The 23,158-nt window shown below is 42.2% G+C and overlaps 1 protein-coding gene across 10 annotated transcripts in view; it reads left to right on the forward strand.

The window, feature by feature from the left end:
• The window catches only part of MAFK (MAF bZIP transcription factor K), a 139,698-nt gene extending 116,544 nt beyond the window's left edge, over positions 1-23,154 (forward strand). For 9 of the 10 annotated variants that reach the window (XM_069209908.1, XM_069209913.1, XM_069209910.1 and 6 more), the window contains 2 exons: positions 10,082-10,161; positions 17,465-23,154. In XM_069209908.1, coding sequence (XP_069066009.1) covers positions 10,082-10,161; positions 17,465-17,899 — 515 coding nt within the window. In that variant the 3' untranslated portion in view covers positions 17,900-23,154. Of the gene's footprint in view, positions 1-769; positions 1,047-10,081; positions 10,162-17,464 lie in introns of those variants that run through there. The other variant, XM_069209912.1, reaches the window with a different exon arrangement.
• Positions 23,155-23,158: the final 4 nt, after the last annotated feature.

Below are 23,158 nucleotides of genomic sequence, written 5' to 3' on the forward strand. Positions count from 1 at the left end.
TTATTGACTTATGTTGAAGCATTTGAGCATATGTTTTTTGTCAAGTTTTGATTAGATTGCTTTATTGGTGGTTGTTAATAAACTAATTTTGAAGTGATTAAAGCTTGAGTTAACCAAATGCATTAGAATTGTAATTACTAGGGAAATAAACATTGTTTAACGCTTCATTGAGTTGTGGTTATTCATGAAATGTTGGTTATAATTGTTTATTGACTAATGATTCTCTTAGTGGTTACTGAGTGATTACATTGATTATTAATACCATTGGTCACTACGTAATTAGGATACTCCAGGCGATCCAAAAGGTTAATCGGCCTATACGCGTCCACTTGTAAGTTTGCTTATGAAGGACCAGGCGCGTCAGCACTACCAATTTTGAGTTGATCTTACATTATCTCTAATGGCACTTTCTGGAGGAAACGGTCAGGAAACCTTTCCTTGCAGGCAAGGTAAATTGCAAGTTAATTGACCTTGATTTACGTTTGAGAGGTGTATTTGAAGCTAACAAGGGTCTTCCATTCCCATATCTCTTGCTTAACTAGATCAGTAGCTCTCTTCTGTTTCTACACTTGCACTCACAAAGGGGCCATGAGACGAATGGGTGTTTACTCTTCGAGGGTCCCGTGCTTTTGTTCGCTTGTGACCTGAAGGCATTGTTGCTTTTGGGCCGCTTTGTTTCCATGGTTACTGTCTCCAGGTTGGCTAGTTTCTGAATGTTCCCATGGCAACCATCGCAGGGAAACCTTGCCGGAGATGCCTGGGCTGGCTTTTTCATGAATGATTAGACTGTGAGAGTGTATGTGACATGACACAGCTGTGAAAATGAGAACGTTCGAGCGTGGTGCGCAGAATTCCTTCAGCCGGTGCCAGCCCTCCGCCCAGATGCATCGCCTCCTTGCTGTTGAACTCCCGCCGGCCGCTCTCACACTCAAGAGCACTGACTGATTCTGTGCTCTTGGAATGTGGACTCTGAGCCTTTTCTGAAGGGACTGTGGTGGTAAATGCACCCCTCTTTGCAGTTCTTAGTAAGGAGATGATCTTACCAGGTTAGTGATTTTCCAACGAGTGCTGTTGACCGCATGTGCTGCCCTCAGAGGTTCTTGTGGCCAGCGTGCCGGTCTCTACTTGTGGTTATCCTGTTCGGTTGTAAGCTGTGGGAAAGGGGTATAAAGGGGATCGGTAAAGGTTTATATTTAGGTCACGTTGTACATTGGTCTTGTTGCTGGATTTTTGTGGTTGGAATGTGTAGGTTTTGCCATCTCTGGGTACTAGGTGAGTGTGTTGTTGTATGATGGTCATAAAGCCGTCAGGTGAGGCGTTCGGCTCCATTGAAGGCTTTCTTCCTGGACAGGAACTAATTTCTATGTAATTAATTTTCAATTCCAAAATGGCTTGCAGCGTTTGGCCGAGGGAATTTAAGAAGCTGAGAATAGTGAAACTGACTAATCGTGGCTAGATTTAACACGTTGAATTTAAACAGCTTACAACAGATAGATGTCCATCTGTAAGGATGAGAATGTAATGTGATGGGGGAAACAACCTCCTTGGCAATACCCTTGTCTCGCCTAGGGTATAAACTGTCAGATTCAGGGCAATCAACTTTGTAAATGTTAATTCTCTGAAAAATCGCGCTTGAGGGAACCTTTAGATTGTCTGACTAGTACAAGGGTCACAACCACCAGAGCGGCATGAAATATTCTCAGTTGAAGTGGGATTACGATTACATATTTTGGTAGTTATCAAAGCCATAGAACCTTAATGCCCCTACTTTACCACCTTGATCACGGTCATCACCATCTGTGACATCACGGATGACCTCTCCTCACATGATAGCGTGTGCAAATTCGAAACTATCCTTTTTGCCCATATTATGATAGCTATGTGCAATTTATATTTTAAAAAAACACACACAGACACACTCGCGTCCATGTGCTAACTAGACATATGTATGAAGCAAATACATCTTTTTTCTCACAGAGACACAACCTGACTTTAATACAATTTTATGTACCAGTGTCAGGCTACATGCTCCTGGGATTCTCCACTTCACACAGTCATCTAGTAACAAGTCGCTTCTACGCACGCCTCCAGAAGGCAAATGCTGTTTGTGCAACCCTGTTTAGTATACATGCTTTCCACATATTTTATTAGCAATCATTGAACCTTAACTATAACTATTCAAGTTTATGTGCATCCTCCACCCATATCCTTATTATTCATGTCTCTTCCACCTTTTTGTCTGTCAAGTTTTCTCTTAACATGCTTTGTCTCTCACTGTGGTGCACCGCGTAGATTCCCTGTTCGCATGCTCCTAAAATATTTGTTTCTTTAACATGTAGCTGTATTTCCCTTGTACTGTAACCATGAAGCTTTTATATCTGCAAGAATTCTTGTTGGCCGTCCATGGCAGGTTGCATGGTGGGGGGGGGGGGGTAGTTTGTTGGCTTCCTTGCCATAGGGCACGGGATGCCCATCCCTGCCGGTTAAGCACACGGCCTGCTGAAGGCCACGCGCTGCCAGTTTTGACCCACCACTGTTTCGCATGGCTGATATCAGAGTGGCAGTAGGGATTCCATAGTTATGATTAAGTTGCACTTTCGTTTGAAAAACGATTTCTGATTTGCTGATAACATTTGCACCTTTTGACAAATCTACATAAACGTTTGCCGACAATTTGGGTATTCCGCTTAGTTTTGCTGTGTCAAGTTTCATACAGATCCATCGCAGGTTATGGCCAGAGATACCATTTTAAGTCCCACATTAATTTTTGCTCTCCATGGTACCAAAAACTCCTGAATGGAACTACACCAAACATGGATTAAAGATAAAAATGTCAAAAAAAGATTTTTTTTTGGTTCATTATAACTCCAATAATAGTTTTATAGATACAGAATTCCAAACGTGCGCTGGGTAGGTTGAACGGGATGGTGATAAGGATATCTTGACACTCAGATAGCAGATTATCCGCATGTCCAAGGTTGTAGAATTTGAAAATGAAACAAATCTGATTAGATAAGGAAGTGTTTTTTTGCCGTCTTATATTGTGGGATCCATAGATTTTGAATCAAAACTGTGGTTAAGGTCATATGGTTGGCTGGCCAAAAATATATTTTACATCGCCATTATGTGGCACTATATGGCCACAATTGTCGCAAACAAGTGGCACAGAAAATTGCAGTAATAAATAAAGGATAATGGCGTATGAGAGGGACAGGGGAACATTCGCACAGCATGGGGAGGATTCATGTGAAATTGGGAGGCTCCAGACAATAAGGAGCTTACTCTTACCAATAAAAAAAAAGTGAGAACCGGGATTCCTTGTGTGGATTCTCTGCACCATTTCGGATCCTCCATAGATCCAAACTGAGATTGACAGATCATTTTTTGAAAATATTTCAGCACCCAGTGTCAGGCCATGCACACCGGTTCTGTCAATAAAGAGGCTAGGTTCCTGGTATATGCAGCCGCTTCAATTATAATGGAGGCTGGGTTCATGGTGTGGTCGAACGCCACATCCTGCTCCAAGGACCCCCATACCTAGTCGAAAACTGCTTATGGTGCTTTTGGAAGACGTGGAGACATAAGGTGCAGACAGTAAATACAGAGACGGTTGCACATGGCCAAAGGCCTCCGTATTCTCCTATGCTTATATGCTCAAGGTGTATTCTGACAGCCATGGCAAAGGGTCTGTTTTATGAACTTGACTCCTTGGGGAGAGTAGAATGCTTTAGAGGCTAGGAGACCATCCCTTTGTTCTGTGCAATCCCTCCTGTATGTACCTTCAGCATATACTACAGATTTGACTTTTCTGCTATCTGATGTGGTTTACAACGTACTCAGTTTTTCAGTAAGTAGAGCATGACATGGAGTTATGCTAATTATGCTAATCATCTCTCGCCATGAAACTAAAAGCCATTAATAAGACTAGCAAAATAGTTTTTGGTTAAAGCTGGAATAATCACTGAAGTTGCCTCCGATATTGCTCTCACACTAGGTCACCAGGGTACCCTTCTTTTTGGTCATTGAATAAAAAGCCAAATTGTCACAAGAAAAAGAGTAGGGGCGGTGACTCCTCAAAGGGTTGCTTGTTTGCAGAGGTTAGCTTGCCACAATGTTCCCCTTCCCCTGTAGAGACTTGCTCTGAGCCAGAATTCATAGAGTGTCCGCCACCGTGGGACCAGCACTGTTGAAACTATTGGCACTGCCTCCGGTGCTAGGCCCTGATCCTCCACAGGAGCCACTGCCAGGTCCCCAGGTACCTCACATGTTCCATGAGTTTCTGGCTCTGGGTTCAGACCCAGCATTTCTCTTGATGCAGTGTGTGAGGTAGACAGGTCATGTCCCCTCCCCCCTAGAGGGCCTTCACCCCCCATGGGACCTCTGCGGGTGCCATTTGGATTTCTACCGGAGGGGCTTCCTACAATTCTCTTTGCTCCCTTTCTTCTGCATACCCCGGCACTGCCTCTGGCACTGCAGCACTGCAATTGACACTGTTAATGACTCCAAGCCTGAAGGCTAAGCAGCCTCAGAATGATCCGATAGTCATTTTCAGGTGGGGAAACTCAAGGGGTGATTGAGGAACGACAATACTGTCCGTTTAAATCTTCAGGGTACAAGAGCATCCTATAAGACCTACTAATGACTGACTGACCAACTGGATGATGCCACACAATATGATACTGTTGGCATTAGCAATACTATCCTCTCAGAGTTAGTAACCCTCAAAGAGGTTAGTGGTTTGGACAGATCTCCTGACACTGAAATGTAGTGTACTGTAGGACCTACACTCCCTGATGTAGCATCCTACAACGCTGTAGTGAAAAAGGCTGCATATGTCTTGGAACTTCTACTGCCAGCCATTGAGTCTAAACAAGTCTTATCAAAATCTTCTCTTGGCAACATCTTTAGGGAGTTCTTCAGCCCACTTCCAAACGTTCTGAGCTTTTTTGTATCGCTCAGTGAGGATCCCAAATAGATCCAGTTCTGGCAACATGACATAAGCCTGCATCTTCCCCAGGAGTAAACAGACTTTAAACTTGCAGATATAGACCTCCTCCAGGAGATCCGGCTATACTACGAATCCATTCTTATCCTAAGAGTTTAGTAGTCCAAGTCTCCTGTTCTACAAAATATTCAGCAGGGACTTTCCCTACAGTGCAGTGAGATGGGTTAAAACAATTAGAGGCAACAGGCAGGAAACTGTTTGGCAGTCTAGCTCTCAGGACCTTGAATGAAATATGTTTAATATTGGCATGCTATACATATGCCATGTGGGACATGGCACAGCTGGTTGTACAAAATTTGATAGAACATCTTCATTGTTACTTTGCAGAGCTGGTGCCCGATGGACAAGATGCCCCCCTACAAATAGTTTAGTGAGGTGTTGTTGACTCAATAAAGTGATGGGATCATCTGTATGCTTTCGGAGCCACACACAACTCTACGCATCCGTTTTTCTTCCCTGATGTCCAATCAACAGTTATGGACTTATGGTGATGGCTCAACACTCCTTGTGATAAGGCTGATTCAGCTCTGGAGGGATTTAAAGAGAGCAGGGCTACACCCGGATCTCCATCTGAGAATGGTGTGGTAAGCAGATCTTCTGAATCTCTCCCTGTGTCCAAAGCACTGTCTTGCTCTCCAGGCAGACCTCCTTTCTGATTCGGAGGGGCAGATGTCTAGAGATTGAGTAGTGGCACATGAGTGCATCTCGGTTATCGGCAAAGATAGTGAATGTCATCTTGCTTACTCATCATGATTTTAACAAGATTGTGCATTTTGGAAGGTGTAGCAGGTCTCTTGCATGGTGTGATGAGAACATTGTGGAAGTGGGCTTCCTCAGGTTCACGCTCTTGTTCACCCAACAAAGGTGCCCAGTGGAAACTGTCAAAGCATACCTGGCAGTCTTGTCAGTATTTCTCTACCTTCCAGATCAACAATTCCTATTTAGATTATGCATTGGATTGGTTAACATGTTTCCTTCTACCCCATTTCTTTTGGCAGGGTTTCCATTTGAACTGCTATCCAGTTATCATTTCTAATGTTCAAAACTATTTTCTTGATTGTCATTACTACGACGAGAAGAGTCAGCGAGTTGCAAGCGCTAAGTATCGAACCTCATTTTACTTCCTTTTTTCCCCGACATGATTATTTGAACTAGAGCTGGTGACCCTTTCTATCTTGGTTAGTCCATTACCTTACTCTACTTTTATCCCATGCCACATTCTTCCAAGGAGGAGAAGCTACACAGACCAAAGCCCAGGAGGGCAGTCAGATTTTATATTGACAGAACCAAAAACATTTGCCCCATAACCAGCTTTATGTAGTGTAAGTGTCAGATGATAATTTGTTTTCCTGGATCAGACTTAACACTTCATAGTTTTTTTTTTTTTAACCCCTGATTGTTAACCCTATAGGTGTGGCTTCAGATAGGTCCGACCATCAGCCAATAGGCAACGGCCGCATTATGTCCCCAGTGTGGGTGTCTGCCATTGGCCGCCACTGGGGTGGCACCTATACAGAGAACAAGTTCTTAAAAAAATAAAAAAAAGCGGGAGGGCTAACCAAGTTAGACAGTATACAGGTGACATCATGGTGCGTGATATCACAGCATGTGACATAGCAAGTGGCATCACAGGATGTGACATTACAACCCATAACCTCACAGGAAGTGACAGTTTTGATTCGAAGTATGGAGGGTTAATGTGTCTCCTCCAAAGCACATTATGACAGGTTTTTATTTTATGTGGATAGGTAAGTGGGCTACTGCTTTTAAAACAGATCCTTTGTTACTTGTAGTTCATAAATTGTAATTCTTCTAATATACCACAGTGAGCGATGAAGGACATGTGACTCCTACACCCTGTAACCCGCACTAACCTATGTAACACATCCTATACATAGATTTACACTTAATACATTAACAATAAATCATATTATGTGTACATGTGATGTAGAGTGCTCTGACACGCTGCATTAGGATAAGTAGCACTCTAAATGAAACAAACAAAACGGTAGTCTTTCAATTGCTATTTGTGTAAATAAACACAGTTCCAGACCAGCATATCTGACATTCTTATTGTGTATGCATGTCTGTTATATTCAGGGACTGATCAAATTCAAAATCATGCCTTTCTTAAGTACTTGTGAAGTGACAACAAGCCGTGTGCCTTTGTTTTCCCTACATTACATTTCCAAGTAGGTGTGAGGCTCTAGATAGCTCCAGCGAGAACAAAAGGCGGCCTGATAGCCACTTAACTTCATCATTTGTTTTGGCCCCAGCTTGAATTTAAAATAAAAAAGCTCCTTCACTGCCACCTGCACGCTGTTGCTCAGAAGGAAAGCAGACAACATGCAGGGACTGCTGAATGCGTCACAGTTTTTAAATATTACACTGGGACGAGTTCAGCATATTACAGTGCGGCACAACTACTTGGCAGGGTGGGTGCCGTCCACCTTGTGAAAATAGTGGGTGAACACCGTGTACCTGCATGTTTCCCCCATCTTGTGCCCTGCTCCTAAAGCTCTCTGGTGCTCAGCACCAGAGGGAGTCCTCCCTTTTCTTTCCCCTCTCAGACTGCTCAGGAAAAGCTTCCCGAACAGCCTGATATATTTTTTTTTTCTTCTGTTTCTTTTTTTTACTACAGTGATGATCAGCGTGCAGGGCGGGCTGAAGCCATTGCAGTAAAAGTGAAAGTAAAACGAGTTGATGGCTTGTTGTAATTTCAGTGAATGTATTCTTGTGGGGCCATCTCAGCCCCCCCAAACATTCTAATAGGAGAGATATCATTGGAAAGGGGGAAATCTCTCCTTTCCAATGGTACCTCTGCCCAGTGAATCTGTTGGGCAAGAATTTGTGCTCTCCCTTCGTTAATTATCTTATTTTTTATTTACTCTTGATCATGGGGCTACAGTGAGTAGCTCGGGCGCTCATGTTTGCTTGTCAGTACCCTGGAAGTGGCTCCTTGAAGTGCAGCCCAGCACAATATGTAATTCAGAGGGTCTAGCCATTTTGAAGATGGCACTTCTACAAATCTCCATCAATAGAGCGGCTGCCAGCCAAACCAGTGGGAGGACATGCATACACACAGGCAGACACTGTAATGTTGTGCTCTATTTGCATGATGACAACCTGCTTCCGCTCTTAATTTAGGAAAGTAACATTGGTGCATTAGCAACCCTGCAGCCAAGGAGAGCAGAGCCTGAAATGTGAGCAGAGACAGGTTGTGGTCTTCTGTTTCAGATAGCGGAGTGATGTGTGCATGTGAGTATGTATGTGTTTACATTTTTCTCTGTGTATTTATGTGCATATGTGTGCTATTATCTATGTCCTGTTTATGTTGTTTATACTCTACCCCCCATACTATCTGGGATTATACTGCTGTGCTTCATTTGGAGTCTCGAGAACAGTCTCGAGATGGAAGCATGTACAACATGCTGGTGAACACTTGTATCTAGGAGTCTGTGCAAATACTGAACTTGTCGGTAGGTGAGTACCTTGTGCGAGTAGGTCACTGCTAGGTCATAAAGGTACGTAAATATCCTCTTGAAAGAAGCACTGACTAATTGGATGTACTTGGTGCTGTGGTGGTTGTGAATGCATGTAGTAAAGTGATTAGTGAGGGACATGCATCAGTTACTGGCAAAGAGAGATGGAAGTGAGTGTACTTTCGATTTTGACATTTTTTGATTTTATGCACTTTGTGATTTGTCTAGTACACGTACTTTGCAGCAGGCACATTAACCCTGTGCACACTACCTTATGATGACTCCAATCTTCCACTACACAAAAGAATGTTCTCTTCGCTGCCCTGGGGCTCAGAGCAGGATCTTGATTGACAATATCGCTTTATATGATATGCACTCTGCTCTACTTAGCAATCATTCTTTGTAGCACACACATTCATTCTGGGACTTGTAGTTTTATTTTTATAACATGCTATAAGCTGCGAATACAAAGCAGAAACCTGACTAGATGAACTACATTTATTTGAGTCTGTGAAATTTGAGCTGTGTGTGCGTGTATTTATAAAACTAACCTCAAGGAGAGCTTACAGTTGATTATGCTGTACAATGGTCAATATTTTATAACTAATATTTCAGTTCAAGACTGACTGGGGATCATTAATATCATGTGAGGTGGCTCTCCTCAAGCGTGGCTAAAATCATGAGCGTTCTGTTCGACTCCCAGGTTGCAGTACAGCAACAGTGATGCAGTAAGCACGCGTTCTTGGAGGACAATTATTTATGCATTGCTCCGCGGGCAATGTCGCCTATACCAACTGCCAAGTAAATATGTTTTGCATTTGGGAGTAGTTTGTGTTTTAAGGACCTTGTTTAAAAAATATTCGAATAAGCCTACTAGCCCTTTAGGTATATGCAGGAACACTGGAATTATGTGGCAGAAAGGACCATAATATACGGAACGGTTTGACCAATTAATGTGACAAAAAAAGTCCAGTTATGTGTTTACAATGCCAATAGCTCCAACTCAAGTAAATGTGAGACCTATTGCAGTGCAAATGCTTGTTGTGTATTGTTTTGACATTCAAATCCTAGAAATTGCTTAGGCCGAGCATCCTGGCTTCCAATAATGACTCTGTGATGGTCCCTAGAACGATTCAGTGGGGTTCTCAGAAGTCAAAAGGTTGAACTGCAGGTCTAGATTTTTCCAAGAGAAAGAGAGGGTGAGATCCATGAAAACTCCCAATACACTAGGAAGCAGATCTTCTAATCTTCTGTGGGGCCAAGTGCATCGCTGACCTCATGTGCAATACATGTCCTGCAGTCACACACTAGCTAAGAGGACAGTGGCATTCTGCACGGAAGGTTGGTTTTGTGGGGAGTGGGAGGGGGCAAAGAAAAACTTTGCCAGGGGAACGAGATTTCAACTTGGCTGACGCATAAGACAATAAAAGTTACATTGTCCTTGGTACACATGCCAGGCAGCATTATTCTCTTTTGTGCTGAATTTAGTATTTGAAGGACATGGCCTACCGTGTAAAATGGGGCGTTCTGTTTTAAACCCAGGTGTGCTTCTGGCATTTTATCCTAAAATTTATTTTTTCCTTTTTTCTTTTAGTTGCATTTTCCAAGCAGTTGTGTCCCGGTGATTGCTTACAGGTTATGACGACTAATCCTAAACCAAACAAGGCTTTAAAGGTAAGTACAGCGCTCTATTTAAAATACATAAATTGTCAATTTGTAATGGCTTGTAGATCACCAAAAAAGGAACCTGTTCCATGACAGTCAACGCTATAAAAACAAGCCATTCTTGCAGTCGTTTCATAGCATTATTTACATATCACTGAGCACAAAGTGAAGAAGGTTATAAAAATGTGCTGCGGTCTTACCCATAAACTTGCCGGTCTATTGGGCCCATGGTCGTTGTGAGGTCGATAAAATGTAAGGTTGGTTGGTTAAAGGTAAAATGCTTTTGTTTGTGGCAGCTCTGTAAAAGTAACATTGTTTTACTAATTTGTTTTTGTTATTCTTGCTACTCATTGTAAATTATGCTTGTCTGTAAAAGGCTTTGGAGCAAAATTACATTTTCTGTTTCGCTCAACAATCTTGTGTATCCTTGTAGGCAATCTAGCCTCTTTTTAGCATGGTTATCACCACTTTTTGCCTGTTTATCAGTGTTTTGACTGTGTTCACTGGGATCCTGCTAACCAGGACCACTGAGATTATGCTCTGTCCCTTGTAACTTGGTTTCTTGTACAATTTACACCCCACATTTGGCATACCGGTGCCCCTATGAAGGTCCCTAGTATATTTTACTCAGATACCCTGGGCATTGAGGTACCAGGGGATCCCCATGGGCTGCAGCATGTATTATGCCACCCATCGGAAGCCCATGCAAATTGTTCTACAGGCCTGCCATTGCAGCCTGTGTGAAAGGGTGCGTGGAGTCTTTTTCACTACAGGTCACTGTAAGTCACCCCTATGGCAAGCCATCCTAGCCCAGAGAGCAGGGTGCTAGTTAGTACCTGTGTGTGTGAGGGCACCCCTGCACTAGCAGAGGTGCCCCTGTGAACTCCAGTTCCATTTTCCTGGACTTTGTGAGCGGAAAGACACAATTTTATGTGTGTACTGGACATAGGTCACTGCCTATGTCCAGCTACATAATGGTAACTCCGAACCTAGGCATGTTTAGTATTAAACATGTCGTAATCGTACCCCAATACTGTTGCCAGTATTGGAAGTATGATTCAATGCACTCTGGGGGCTTCTTAGAGGACCCCCAGCATTGCTCCTACCAGCCTTCTAGGGTTTTCCGGGCAGCCCAAGCTGCTGTCACCCCTCAGAAGAGTTTCTGCCCTCCTGCTGCTTGAACAGCTAAAGTCCAGCAAGGCAGAGCAAAGGATTTCCTTTAGGAGGAGGGGGGGGGGAAAGGGTGGGAGGGGGGGGGACCCACCCCCATTGGAAATAGGTGTTACGTGGTTTGGGAGTGGTAGCCTCCCCAAGCCACTGGTATGCTTTGAAGGGCACATTTGGTGCCCTCTGTGCATAAACCAGCCTACACCATCTTGAATCAAAAGTTGGCAGGGATCTCTGGGAACATCTGAGTGGCCAGGTAAGGCAGGTGACGTTAGATCCCCCTCCTGATGGGTGGTCACCTGGTTGGTGACCAATCCCCCCTTTCAGGGCTATTTAGGGTCTCTCTCTTGGATGGGGTCCTCAGATTCGGCTTGCAAGATTCCAGCAGGACTCCTCTGCAACCCTACTTCGACTTCTAGCCACTGGAACCACGACTGGACCCTCCAGGAACCGACAATCTGCACCCATGAGGAATACTCTTCTTGCAACATTCCACGGCTCCTTCCAGCTTCTGCAACATTTCCCAAGCTGTTCATCCTCTGAGGGTGGCATCCACAGGCACCTACTGCAACGACGACCGGCTGTGTGGATCTCCTCTCAACCTGAGCTGTGCGGATCCTGCATCACGGGTGGTGGTCCGGAGTAATCTTCTTGATCCTCTCTGCCAGCTGTCCAACTTTTGGTGGAGGTAAGCCCTTGCCTTCCCACGCGTGGTTCTTCTGTGGCGTGGGACCCTTCTCCAGTTTTGCTGCGCACGCTCTTCTGCGACTCCTGTGGGCCCATCCTGTGGGGTCTCTGTATTGCTAAGGATCTTATCTGCCTCCCCGCCCCCCTCCTGGGTTGAGTCCTCCTGAGCCTTGCTGGTCCTCGGCAGCGCCACTTTCCGCCAACTGTGACATTTGTCTTTGCCAAGGCTTGTTGGTGGTATTCCTGCACCAACACCCGACTGCAATTCTTCTTCCAGCATGGGACCTCGTCTGCCTCCCTCAGGAACTCTTCACCGACTCCAGGGCTGTAGTGCTGACCTTCTTCACATCGCCATCGACCAACTCCTGTATCTGCAGCTGGGTGGGTAGTAGCTCCTACTCCTCCTGGACTGTTCTTTGGCTTCTGGACTTGGTCCCCCTCTTCCACAGGTCTTCCTCTTCAGGAATCCACAGATGGTTTCTTGCAGTCTTGTCTGGGTGTTGCATTTTCTTCATGTTCTTCCTTTTGGGTGGTTTGGGAAAAATGTACTAATTTACTCCTTTTCTCTTGGTCGCTAGGGGGCACTGTGGTACTTACTTTTGGGGTTTCCTAGTACCCCCAGCTCCCCTCTACACATCCCACTTACCTAGGGTGGGGGCCCTGTGTCTACATTCCATTTGTTTAGTATATGATTTGGGCTCCCCCTAGGGTCACTATTGCCTAACTGCATTTGCACTGTTTTCTATCACTTTATATGCCTATTGCTGATAACTAGTGTATATATTTAGTGTGTTACTTACCTCCTTTTGGAGGGTTGCCTCTCTAGTATTTTTTGGTGTTGTCACTAAAATAAAGTACCTTTATTTTTGTAACACTGAATGTTTTTCTTTCATGTGTGTCAGAGCTGTGTGGCTACAGTGGTATTGCATGAACTTTGCATCTCTCCTAGATAAGCCTTTTTGCTCATCCACAGCTACCTCTAGAGAGCCTGGCATCTAGACACTACCTACCCTACTTTAATAGGGGATAACTGGACCTGGTATAAGATGTAAGTACCTCAGGTACCCGCCACACACTAGGCCAGCTTCCTACAATCCTTCACACTTTCATCCTAACATGAAATGACAAGAGTCTCAAGAGGCTGTGGGAGACATCTAGGACTTCTCACCACTGGGAAATCACTAACACTCCCTGTTTTGTTTTTCTGTGGAAGGACAATCGTGTTGGTTGACGTTTGGGGGCAGACTACTACTCAGAATAGAAGCCTTGCTGTGCTTCGGTGTTCCAGCTCCCTATTCGATTTTTTTTTTTTTTTTTAATGGGGAACCCCCTCTTTTTTGTATTAACCCACTTTCCAGTAAACTATTCACTGCCACACCACATACTGTGTTGTCGTAGGGCACAAGCCCATGGATGGGAAGATTGCAGTGGAGGCATCGTAACCATTGGTGCACAGATATCAAAAAGTCTCCTCAACCTCTTGCAAGTAGCTGGCTCAGGGGTTCTCTGTCTTATTTCCATTGTAGAGAAATGACTGTGGTATCTATGGTTTCATATTACCAGATACTACACTCTCCGGTCATAGTAGAATGTGACCGTATGAGAGTAAGGCTCGTGGGCATTATTTTAATTAATTTCCATGGTATCAAACTAGTTAACTTTGGATTCAGTTTCTAGCAGTCATTGTTTCCAGCTTCATCCAGATCTGTTCTGACCACCTGAGCTCTTATATGCAGACTCTGAGCCTAGGATTGACTGGACACATTTACTTAGAACTCTCGAATTTACATTGTCCTTGGTACAAGTGCCAAGGACACTGGAGTTACCTCGAGTTTCTAGAGTTATCTCTTTGTGTCCAGCTGCCGAATGACTACATAACTCGCAGCAACTCAGTGATGAATCCCAGTTTATAATAAGACAATGCCAGAGTTGAGCCATCTTATAGTATGTGTATTGACATTTACAAAAAATTCAAAATATATTAAATTTAAATTCCTGACTTTTAACTTGTAGAGCATTCACTTTACATGAATCAGATTACCTTGATTTTAACAGATGCACTTACTTCATTATCTTGCCAGCTGTAGTGCTACATGAACTAACTCAACTCAAATGTGCACCATTTAGTCTGACACTGCAGCAATGCATAAAAACCTAAAACTAAATTCCGATCACCAGGTAATGGCCAATAGAATGCATGCGGGAGAAAGCTAATGTTTGTACGAGTTCATGATTGAAATGAAGACGCCCCTCCCGGACACCCCCCTCTCGATGTTAGCAGTGTGAGTGCAAGAACAAGGGCAATCCTTATAACTTGTCTACAATGCGGTGAATGGAGATGCATTACTAGAAACACTAGCATCTCCAATGTTGTCAGGAGTGAAGATGAAGATTGGTGTGCGGTGGAGGAAATACTGAGTTTGGAAGTCTTGAACAAGTTGGCATTTCCTGGTGGTGGTCTCGCTATGGGCAGCTGAAATAAATGTATCTATTCGTTTTTCACCAAGCAATTAAATTCCTGTTCTTGAATTGGTGGCAGATGATTCAAACCAGAGCTTTCAATTGTGCAATCTTTTTTGGATTTCGGCTCTTTACATCTTCATGTTTTCTCCAAGTGCCTCTTGAATGCCAAGCAGATGGCATAACTTATAATTTCAAATGGCCAGCAACCTCCTTTATGCTACTCGACTCACAAGAGTAAGCAACTTTTACAGAAGTTGTTTTACTCTTTAGATTAAAATTTGGATCACTGTGGTTTTATTTATTGAACTATCTTCATTGATCTTTCTTGGGTGGAATAAATCTCTTGTCTCGGTTAAGATCCCAGTACACTTAGATGCAAATGAGTAATTTCTCTCCATCATTCAGTTTTAGGCTTTCATACTTTAGGCTACAGAAATCACAGCCTCCTCCCGATTGTGACTTGAGCAAAGAGGCTATTTTGATGGTCTCCCAAAACTAATGTACCTACGTAGAGAAAGGGAATAAAATGTCATATTTCCCCATCCCCCCCAAAAACATTGGCGTTTGTCAGAACATATTCAGTAGCCATTGGTTGAGTGAACAGTCACTGATGAAGTGTGGACTTTAGCTGTTATACTTCAGGGCTATGTCCTTAGTGGGGCACTGATATCTGTCTGCCGAAGATGTACTTCCAGTGCAATGCATTGCACTAAATGGGGCATAGATACTCATTATCCGCCAGGTTTCATACATCCCATTTTGGTAATTTCTCAGGATGCACATGAGGTTCCCAACTCCTCATACACATAGACTGTGATCAGCAAGCTTGACAGCATGATGGGTTCTTTATGAACTGTATACCCAATGGTTAACACTGCTCCCCCGACCATCTTCGCCTCTGGCTGCAGTCATGCACGGAGTGCCTCGCTGCAGTGGGTTTCGCCTTCTTTTGGCCCTTCTCTACAGGGTCCTCAATCTGGAGTCGAGAGTGCAGTCATAAAAGATGGTCTCACATGCAACCTGGTAGTCTGTGATGCTGCCCAGTGTGCTGAATGAGATCCCCATCTTTATTATTCTGACAACAAGAAAGAACACAAAATAAACGCAAGTTTCAGTAAAGTGTCCGGGCCTCTGCTCATGATAGACACACATCTGGAAAACTAGAACCCAATATGCTACCGCTACCAGTTAGCACGTTTCCTGATGTTAAACAGTGACCGAGCCTGTATCAGCGCTTCACTGTAACAACCTGGATTTCCAGCACACCTTTGAAATCATATGGTGGTTGGATGAGCGCAGCCCAGGAAAGGAGCTGATGGAGCCTTTCAGTAACCAGACTCGATATTCTGATTACAGCTTTTTCTTTAGTTGAAACAGTATCGTTATCACATATGTAATTTAATACTGGAAAATGTGGTTCCACAAATGGTCATCGGGGGAGATATTTCACCACACATAACTAAAAGTTTTTTCTTCAGTATCGTTTAGGTATTTAGTAATCATAAATAAAGCACTGGTTAAAAAGCAAAGTTTCAAGTAGCATTTCAGAATCACTGAAACACACTAAATAAACACAGACCACCAAACAAACCGTTTAAACTAAAGAACCCAAACATAAACTGACCAATGGCTTTTAATCTCTATCCAGGACCTAGAAGTCCACATCATCAGTCATGTGTGCCACAAATAAGTAAAACAGTTTTGTGGTTCTTGTGAAACAAAACATAAGCACTTCACCCGTAATATGAATGGTAGAGAGTTCAAAGTTGCTAACACTGTGTTTAATATTATATTTTTAAACTTGAATTGTTCTCTTTCCTAGTGCTCCGAAAGCCACCAGATTTCTTCATTAGAAGCGTTCCAATCTGTAGATCAGCAAGTAAAGGCTTGGCAAGCTACACTGCCACTAGCAGTTTTGAAGTGCTTCGCGCATTCACTGAGTTGTGCTAGCTAGGACACTCACTTGGCTTCTGGCTGGCTATTGGGAGTGGGACAGAGCCTGAGTTAGCTCCTGATCCCATAGTGGATCACACATTCTTGTTCAACCCTTAGTTTTTTGTTCCACTCTCCGATGTCGTGATAGAACAGTATTTTTATAGGTCTGCTGTAGCAGTAGTAGAGCACACTTTAGAGGCCCCATTAACAAGTCCTGCAACACATAGACCAAGGGAAAGCAAGATTCAGCTGAAACATCGCTACAACAATGTGAGGAAATGGTGGCATCAGAGAACGTTAAGAAAAAGCAGCGAGATACATGAACTTATTCTGGGGCATATCAAGAGCTGCCAATGGGAGATGAGCTAGAACAACGTAGAATAGTGTGTAATCCCGGAGATTTCAAGGCAGTACGGGCCCTGCCTGCTACTCCGCCCTTGAATTTGCAAAGGGTTTTAGCGACCCCCCATGGCCGATTGTTGTGGTGACTTTAGGTTTGTCACTGAGTTGATATTTTGCCACTAACTGCAGTACTGAATAAACAGTTGCCCAGTCACATTAGATTGATCAGACCATGGCCGAGTGAGTGCTTTACAAATAGAACATAGATGAAGCACAGAGTTGAGTTGGAGTACTTCATGATTATGCAAGTCCCAAAAGTTCACGTTCAATCAAATCTTGCACTTTTGTGCCCTACTTAAATATAGAAAGCTTGTGTTATGTTAAAAAAAAAAAAAAAAAAAAGTCACGGTGTGGCCGAAATACTACTACAATAAAGAAGTACACACCACACACGTGTTTTTAGGTTTTTGGGTCAGTTTAGTTAATGACATGCCATGATGCACTAGGACTACATAATGGTACTGGCTGGTGACTTGATGTAATTTTGAACTATCCCTCCTCTCAGTAGATTATGCCGCATAGAAACATCCTACTATATCAAGGAAGCCACGTAAATAATAATGATATTCTACAACAAAGTGTTGACAACTAAGTTGAATTACTGTTAAGGTGAACGTAACTTGTGACTTCTTATTCACTCTGAAATGTTTCTTCACAGGTAAAGAAGGAGGCAGGTGAAAATGCCCCAGTGCTAAGCGATGACGAACTTGTGTCAATGTCCGTACGGGAGCTAAATCAGCACCTACGGGGCCTTTCCAAAGAGGATGTCATTCGCTTGAAGCAGCGCAGACGCACCCTCAAGAATCGTGGCTATGCTGCAAGCTGCCGGGTGAAGCGTGTGACGCAGAAGGAGGAGCTGGAGAAACAACGTGTGGAGCTGCAGCATGAGGTGGATAAGCTTGCTCGTGAAAACTCCAGCATGAAGTTAGAGTTGGACGCTCTCCGTTCCAAATATGAGGCTCTGCAAACCTTTGCTCGCACTGTTGCCCGGGGACCAATCGCCCCAGCCAAAGTTGCCACCACCAGTGTCATCACAATTGTAAAATCCAACAATCTTTCATCCACCTCCATACCATTCTCTGCACCATCCTAGTACAAAAGGAAGATGAGAATAGGCAAACCGTTTTGGAGACAACACCGCGGATTCGTGTGATCTTTTCGGAGTTCCTTTTTCTGCAGATTGAACCTTGATATGGATTGCTGTTTATCTCATCTCCCATAAAGGAAAGGGACAACTAAACGCTCAACTAAAAAAAGAGAGGTCTATACCTTGAGGTTAAATGACCTAATCCTACTTTATGTCCAAAGCAGGCAGTTCCTAATTGTCTGTAACTTTCATTAATCATTTTCACGTACCCTGAAATACGAGTAACAATGTTATTCCATGTTATGTGAAATTTGATAAAGCATTTGACAGCAGGATCAGTCTATTTTTGTAAGCTGCAGATTATCGTGCATTGTTTAAACTTTGTGCGTGCTCTTTCATACCTGGAACAAATATTTTCGTAATCTTCACTGATCATTTTCTATGTTTCTGTGGTTGTTTGTTAAATTAAAGCATTGATATTGGGTGGGGAAGTAAAGTATTTGCATAGAAACTTAAATGGAAGGCAACATTATACACCAACAGTGCAAACCGTAGCAAGTAAGATAGTATATGCTTATCAGCTTTGGCAAGAAAACACCAACTGGAAATTAGGTCAACCTTGCCCTCTTCATAAGCTCATATTGTGCGATATCATATGAGATCTATGCGATTGCCTTCGTTTAAGCAGTGTTGTAAGCTTTAAATAGTTAAATGTCTCTAACTGATGAAATACTATCATTATTATTCAATGCAATGTCATTGTATGGAATTGTGTGTTGCTCACCACTGGTATGACTGTTGTGCTCAAAAACTGGTTGGTGGCATAACTGCTGCTATCTCCTCTGCAAACACATATGAAAAAAGGACATCTAAACAAGATATGTTAAAGTTTCGTTTTTTTCCCCTAGAAGGTGGATTGTCTATTCAATCAGTCAATCAATCAAGGATTTGTAAAGCGCAGCTAATCACCCATAAGGTCTCAATGCGCTGAAAGAAGGCCTGCTGCTCAGTAAAAGAGCCAGGTCCTGAGGTCCTTCCTGAACTGCTACAGTGATGCGGTCTCTCTGAGCTTGAAGGGAAACGTGTTCCATGTCCGGGCTGCTAGGTAGAAATTCCTAATACATCTATTGATGTACTGGGAAAAAAGCTATTGTGTTAATATTAAATCATGGAATAACATTTGGCCTCTGTGTAGGACTGAACTTTCAGGACATTTAGGCTTCAGAAGTTTCTTTTGACAGAGATGGATGATTTTGGAGACTCTTTAGTAAATGTCTGAGTCTATTGCCTTACCTAGCAACTAAATGCATTGATGTACTTGGGCACACCATTTATGCCTTTTTAGTAGGTTTGATTACAGTCATAAAATGCAAATGCTATATAAAGGAGAAAGAGGAAAAGTATACTAGTATCCTTGTAAATTGAGGAGAAATGATCAATATTCTACAATCTAGACCAAGTCTTTGCACGTTGTAAAGTTGAGGAAAATATGATGGCTAATATTGCCAGTGATGGTGTTTCATCTTCAGTAGTTTAAGCGTGCTGAAGTGTGACAACAAGAACAAGGCATGTTGGTAGCTGTGGTTGTTGCTCTATGTGATGGAGTGGAGATGAAGAGAATATTGTTGGTGTGGTAACCAAGAGTGAAAGATTAAGTAGGTTGTGCAAAGAGCAAAAGTTGAAAAGAATGATAATAAGGGAGGGTGGTTGCTGGGTTTTCACATTGCAGATCAATCCCTTAGTTGTGTTGTTAAGTGGGAGATAAGGCAAGTTTTTTTTAGATTAGATGTGCAACTCTATCATAGTATATTATGCAGGGAATATGATTACAATACCATCTAAATTTTGCATTTCTAAGAACAAATACTTACAATCAAGGTAGGTAGAACGTTGTTATCTCTAGGCTGTTCACTGTAAATGCTAATACAGTACCGGACATCCTAGAACTTGAGACAATTAAGGATGCATCCATGTGAATTCAGACTTGGCTTTTGTGAAGTCTGCTGAGAGGCCAGATATTGGTCATCTGATTGATTTGCTGGCTTTAATGAAACTTCATTTTTTTTAATATAGCCCTCAATAGCCCAGACAAGTAAAATAGATGTAGTGGGTGAAACGGAAATAGGAGGGTGTTGAGGAATGACTACATTCTCATTTAATATCCAGAGTTTTTCATTCCTTAGTCAGTGACCGAAGTATACAGAAATAATAGTTCTCTTGACTCTGGAGTTAATTCTGCTCCTGGAACAGTGATTGTATGTTGACAGGCTGAAGGTGCTAATGCATCCAAATGATTTGCTGCTAGCCAGACAACAGAGATGAAGGCGAGCTTAGTTTGAAGAAGGAAGCCAAATAAGTATCTCCTTTGTGCAGAGCATTAAACACGTTACTTAATGGAGTGGCTGTTTCTTCATGTTCTCGATTTCTGAGTTATTTTGGTTGAAATCGTTTCTAAAGCCAGTATCTTTCAACCATCCATTTGGATGTAAACCCACTTGTATTCTTTGCTAAGATATCCCATGGCAAAAATATCTGTAAAGAGGCACTTGGAGGACTGGGAACTCTGGTAGAACTTTTGGCTCAATTTTACTGGTTAATCAGAAACGTGTTTCGCTGCCAGTTTCCATTTTACTGTCTTGTAAGAGGAAACTGACGTCACCAACCCACCTCTTTCTTAGCCTACATAAATGGGAAATGTTAAAATGACAAAGGTTACTGGTGGGACACAGTGTAATCACCAGAGCACTTAAAAATGCATCGTTATCAAGTTAATATAATTATTGTGTTTTTTCTGTTTAAATATGTAACATATCCAGATTCAGTCGAATCAACACTGCTGTCATTGAATCTCTTCATTTTACTGGAAGCGTGCCAAAGGGTTAGCCAAGCAAGAGTCTGCCTTTGGCCAAACTAGGCTGTTATTCCCTCTTGGTGGGATAAGTCAAAAAGGGAGTTTGGTGACTTGGGCCTCATTAATCTGGTAATGCCATAACAATGGTAGGTAATCCATATTGGATATGAGTAAGAAACGGGGAAATATTTAAAGAGATTTAAAATGTGTTTTATCTATCGTACAAAGTTTTTGTAAAAACAAACGCCTTCTCAAGTTTGATACTCTATACCTTAATTTCATGAAAAGCCTATATGTCGCTGTCTCTGGAGATTTGGTGGGAGGGCAAAGCGCCTCACTCCTTGTGTCTACAAACTCTCCAGTTTAATATGTAAAATAACAAGCTATCTCGGATTAGACCGAAAACCCTGCCTGGCCCTTCCTGAAGAATTGTGTATGTTGTCTTCATTTCATATTATTTCATTTTGAATTTAATATATATTTATCGGTCTTCTTTGCCCTTCATTTTCTGTGGGCATGCCACTAAAAGGTGGAAATGGAAGCTTTTGCTGCACAACCTCACTTCAAGCAATTAGCTCTGCTTATAGACCCTGGGGTTAGTTAAGATGATGCTAACAGCCCTACACATTGCCGTCCAATATGTGGATTTTTTTTGTTGTCCTTTGAATAATTCGAGCTGCTCTTCAGGGCAACATCTGCTCAAACATAGACATGTAAATAGCGCTGTGATACCCATGTGCATTTCTCAAGTTGACCCTTACATCACTGACTTATCAAGCTTTCAGACAACCTGGAGCAAAAAGTAAATTTGCATTGCAGTCCCTGTTAGCATATGAATACTGACACATACATACACGGGGGTGCATTTCAAATATAGAATCTGATAGCTGTGGCTGCAATTTTGCCTACTTCTAAACTTGCTAGAGAAAGATTTTCTTACCAAAATCTGCTTGATTCAGCAAACAAAATTTAGTATCTTACTGGACATCGATTGTTGTTGGGTAAAAATCTGCCCAATGTGTTCTGAACTTAAATACAACTTTACCAGCGACTAAATGCATATTGCAGTTACATTTTGTAAAATAAATTTGGGCTTTTCTTAATCAATTTTTAAAAACGTCCCTGGATAAATATCTCTTCTGTTTCAGGCACTCCAACGTTCAGATAAATGTATTGAACGTGCCGCATTTCAGTACAAGTTAAGTCATCTTTTGCCTTCAATGTGCGGAACATATACATGTGAATGATATGGGCATCTTCCACAGTTCTTTTGGGCACATAACATCTGAGCTTTTTTACAGATTAGTCCAAATCTAGTTGATGTGCTAAAATTTGCTTTTCCAGGCAACAAAAGCGTACAATGCCTTTTTTGGTATGTGAAAATTCACAAAAATTATTATTACAAATTACAGTAGCAATCTCTGAGGCTTCTTGTTATCCTGTTGGATGTGGTGTGGGTAGAAATTGGAGAAGCGAATATTGCTAGACATTTTTTAAGTTTATGATTCAAGCAAACAGTTAAATTGGCAAATGACAGAATCTCCATCAAAGGCATAGAAGAGGTGCGTTCAACAACATTGTTAGCTCGCTAACACCATAACCACGTTTTCACCACTCTTGCCAGGAGTACAGAACTGTGCATTATCACTGTGTTTAGGAATACAGAGCAGAGATATTATTTTCTAGGTGAATGTACTCTTTATCCCCTGAAATAACTCTGCCTTTAAGTTTGTGATTGAATGGAAGGAGCTTATTATTCAACGTGTTAGCTCTATACTTCTTAACTTCCATTCAGTGCTAAAAAAAAAATGCCGAATCAAGTTCTGAAATAATAATTAAAACATATTCGCCTGGATTGATTTTGTTTTTCTCAAACTGCTTTTGAGACTGCCCTGTCTGCTCCTCGTTTTCACCAATGTTTTCCTATTTTAGGTTGCCTTCAGTTTTGCTTTTCTCCCAGGCTTCATTGTCTTTCTCTAGTGTTTCACAATTTTTGTTCTTTGTCCCTCTGGCTGGTCTCGTTTCTCATTCTCCTGTCTACACAAATCTGTTTCTATAGTTCACATATTGCTTTTATATTCAATGAGGGTATCAAGCTTCTGTTGTAGATTTTAACATCTTCCTATTTTATTACTGTGGTTATTTGTTAGGTTCATTTCAATATTTATTTCCTGTGCTGCTTTATATATAAGTATATGAAAATATATATAAATATATCTCTATACAAATAAATTATTGGGATATATCCAAGTAATTGTGGATTTATGTTTGTTTGTCTGGACCGTAACCCTGTGTACTGTTATGTGTGCACCAAGTTTTCATTCGGACAGCCACAAAGTAATTTATTGCTGTAGATAATACTGCTGTGTCTGGTTTTGTACCTTTCCAATAAAGACATTTCGAAATTTGACCAG

The sequence above is a fragment of the Pleurodeles waltl genome, chromosome 10 (genome assembly GCF_031143425.1).
Source record: "Pleurodeles waltl isolate 20211129_DDA chromosome 10, aPleWal1.hap1.20221129, whole genome shotgun sequence".
In the NCBI taxonomy this organism is placed as follows: domain Eukaryota; kingdom Metazoa; phylum Chordata; class Amphibia; order Caudata; family Salamandridae; genus Pleurodeles; species Pleurodeles waltl.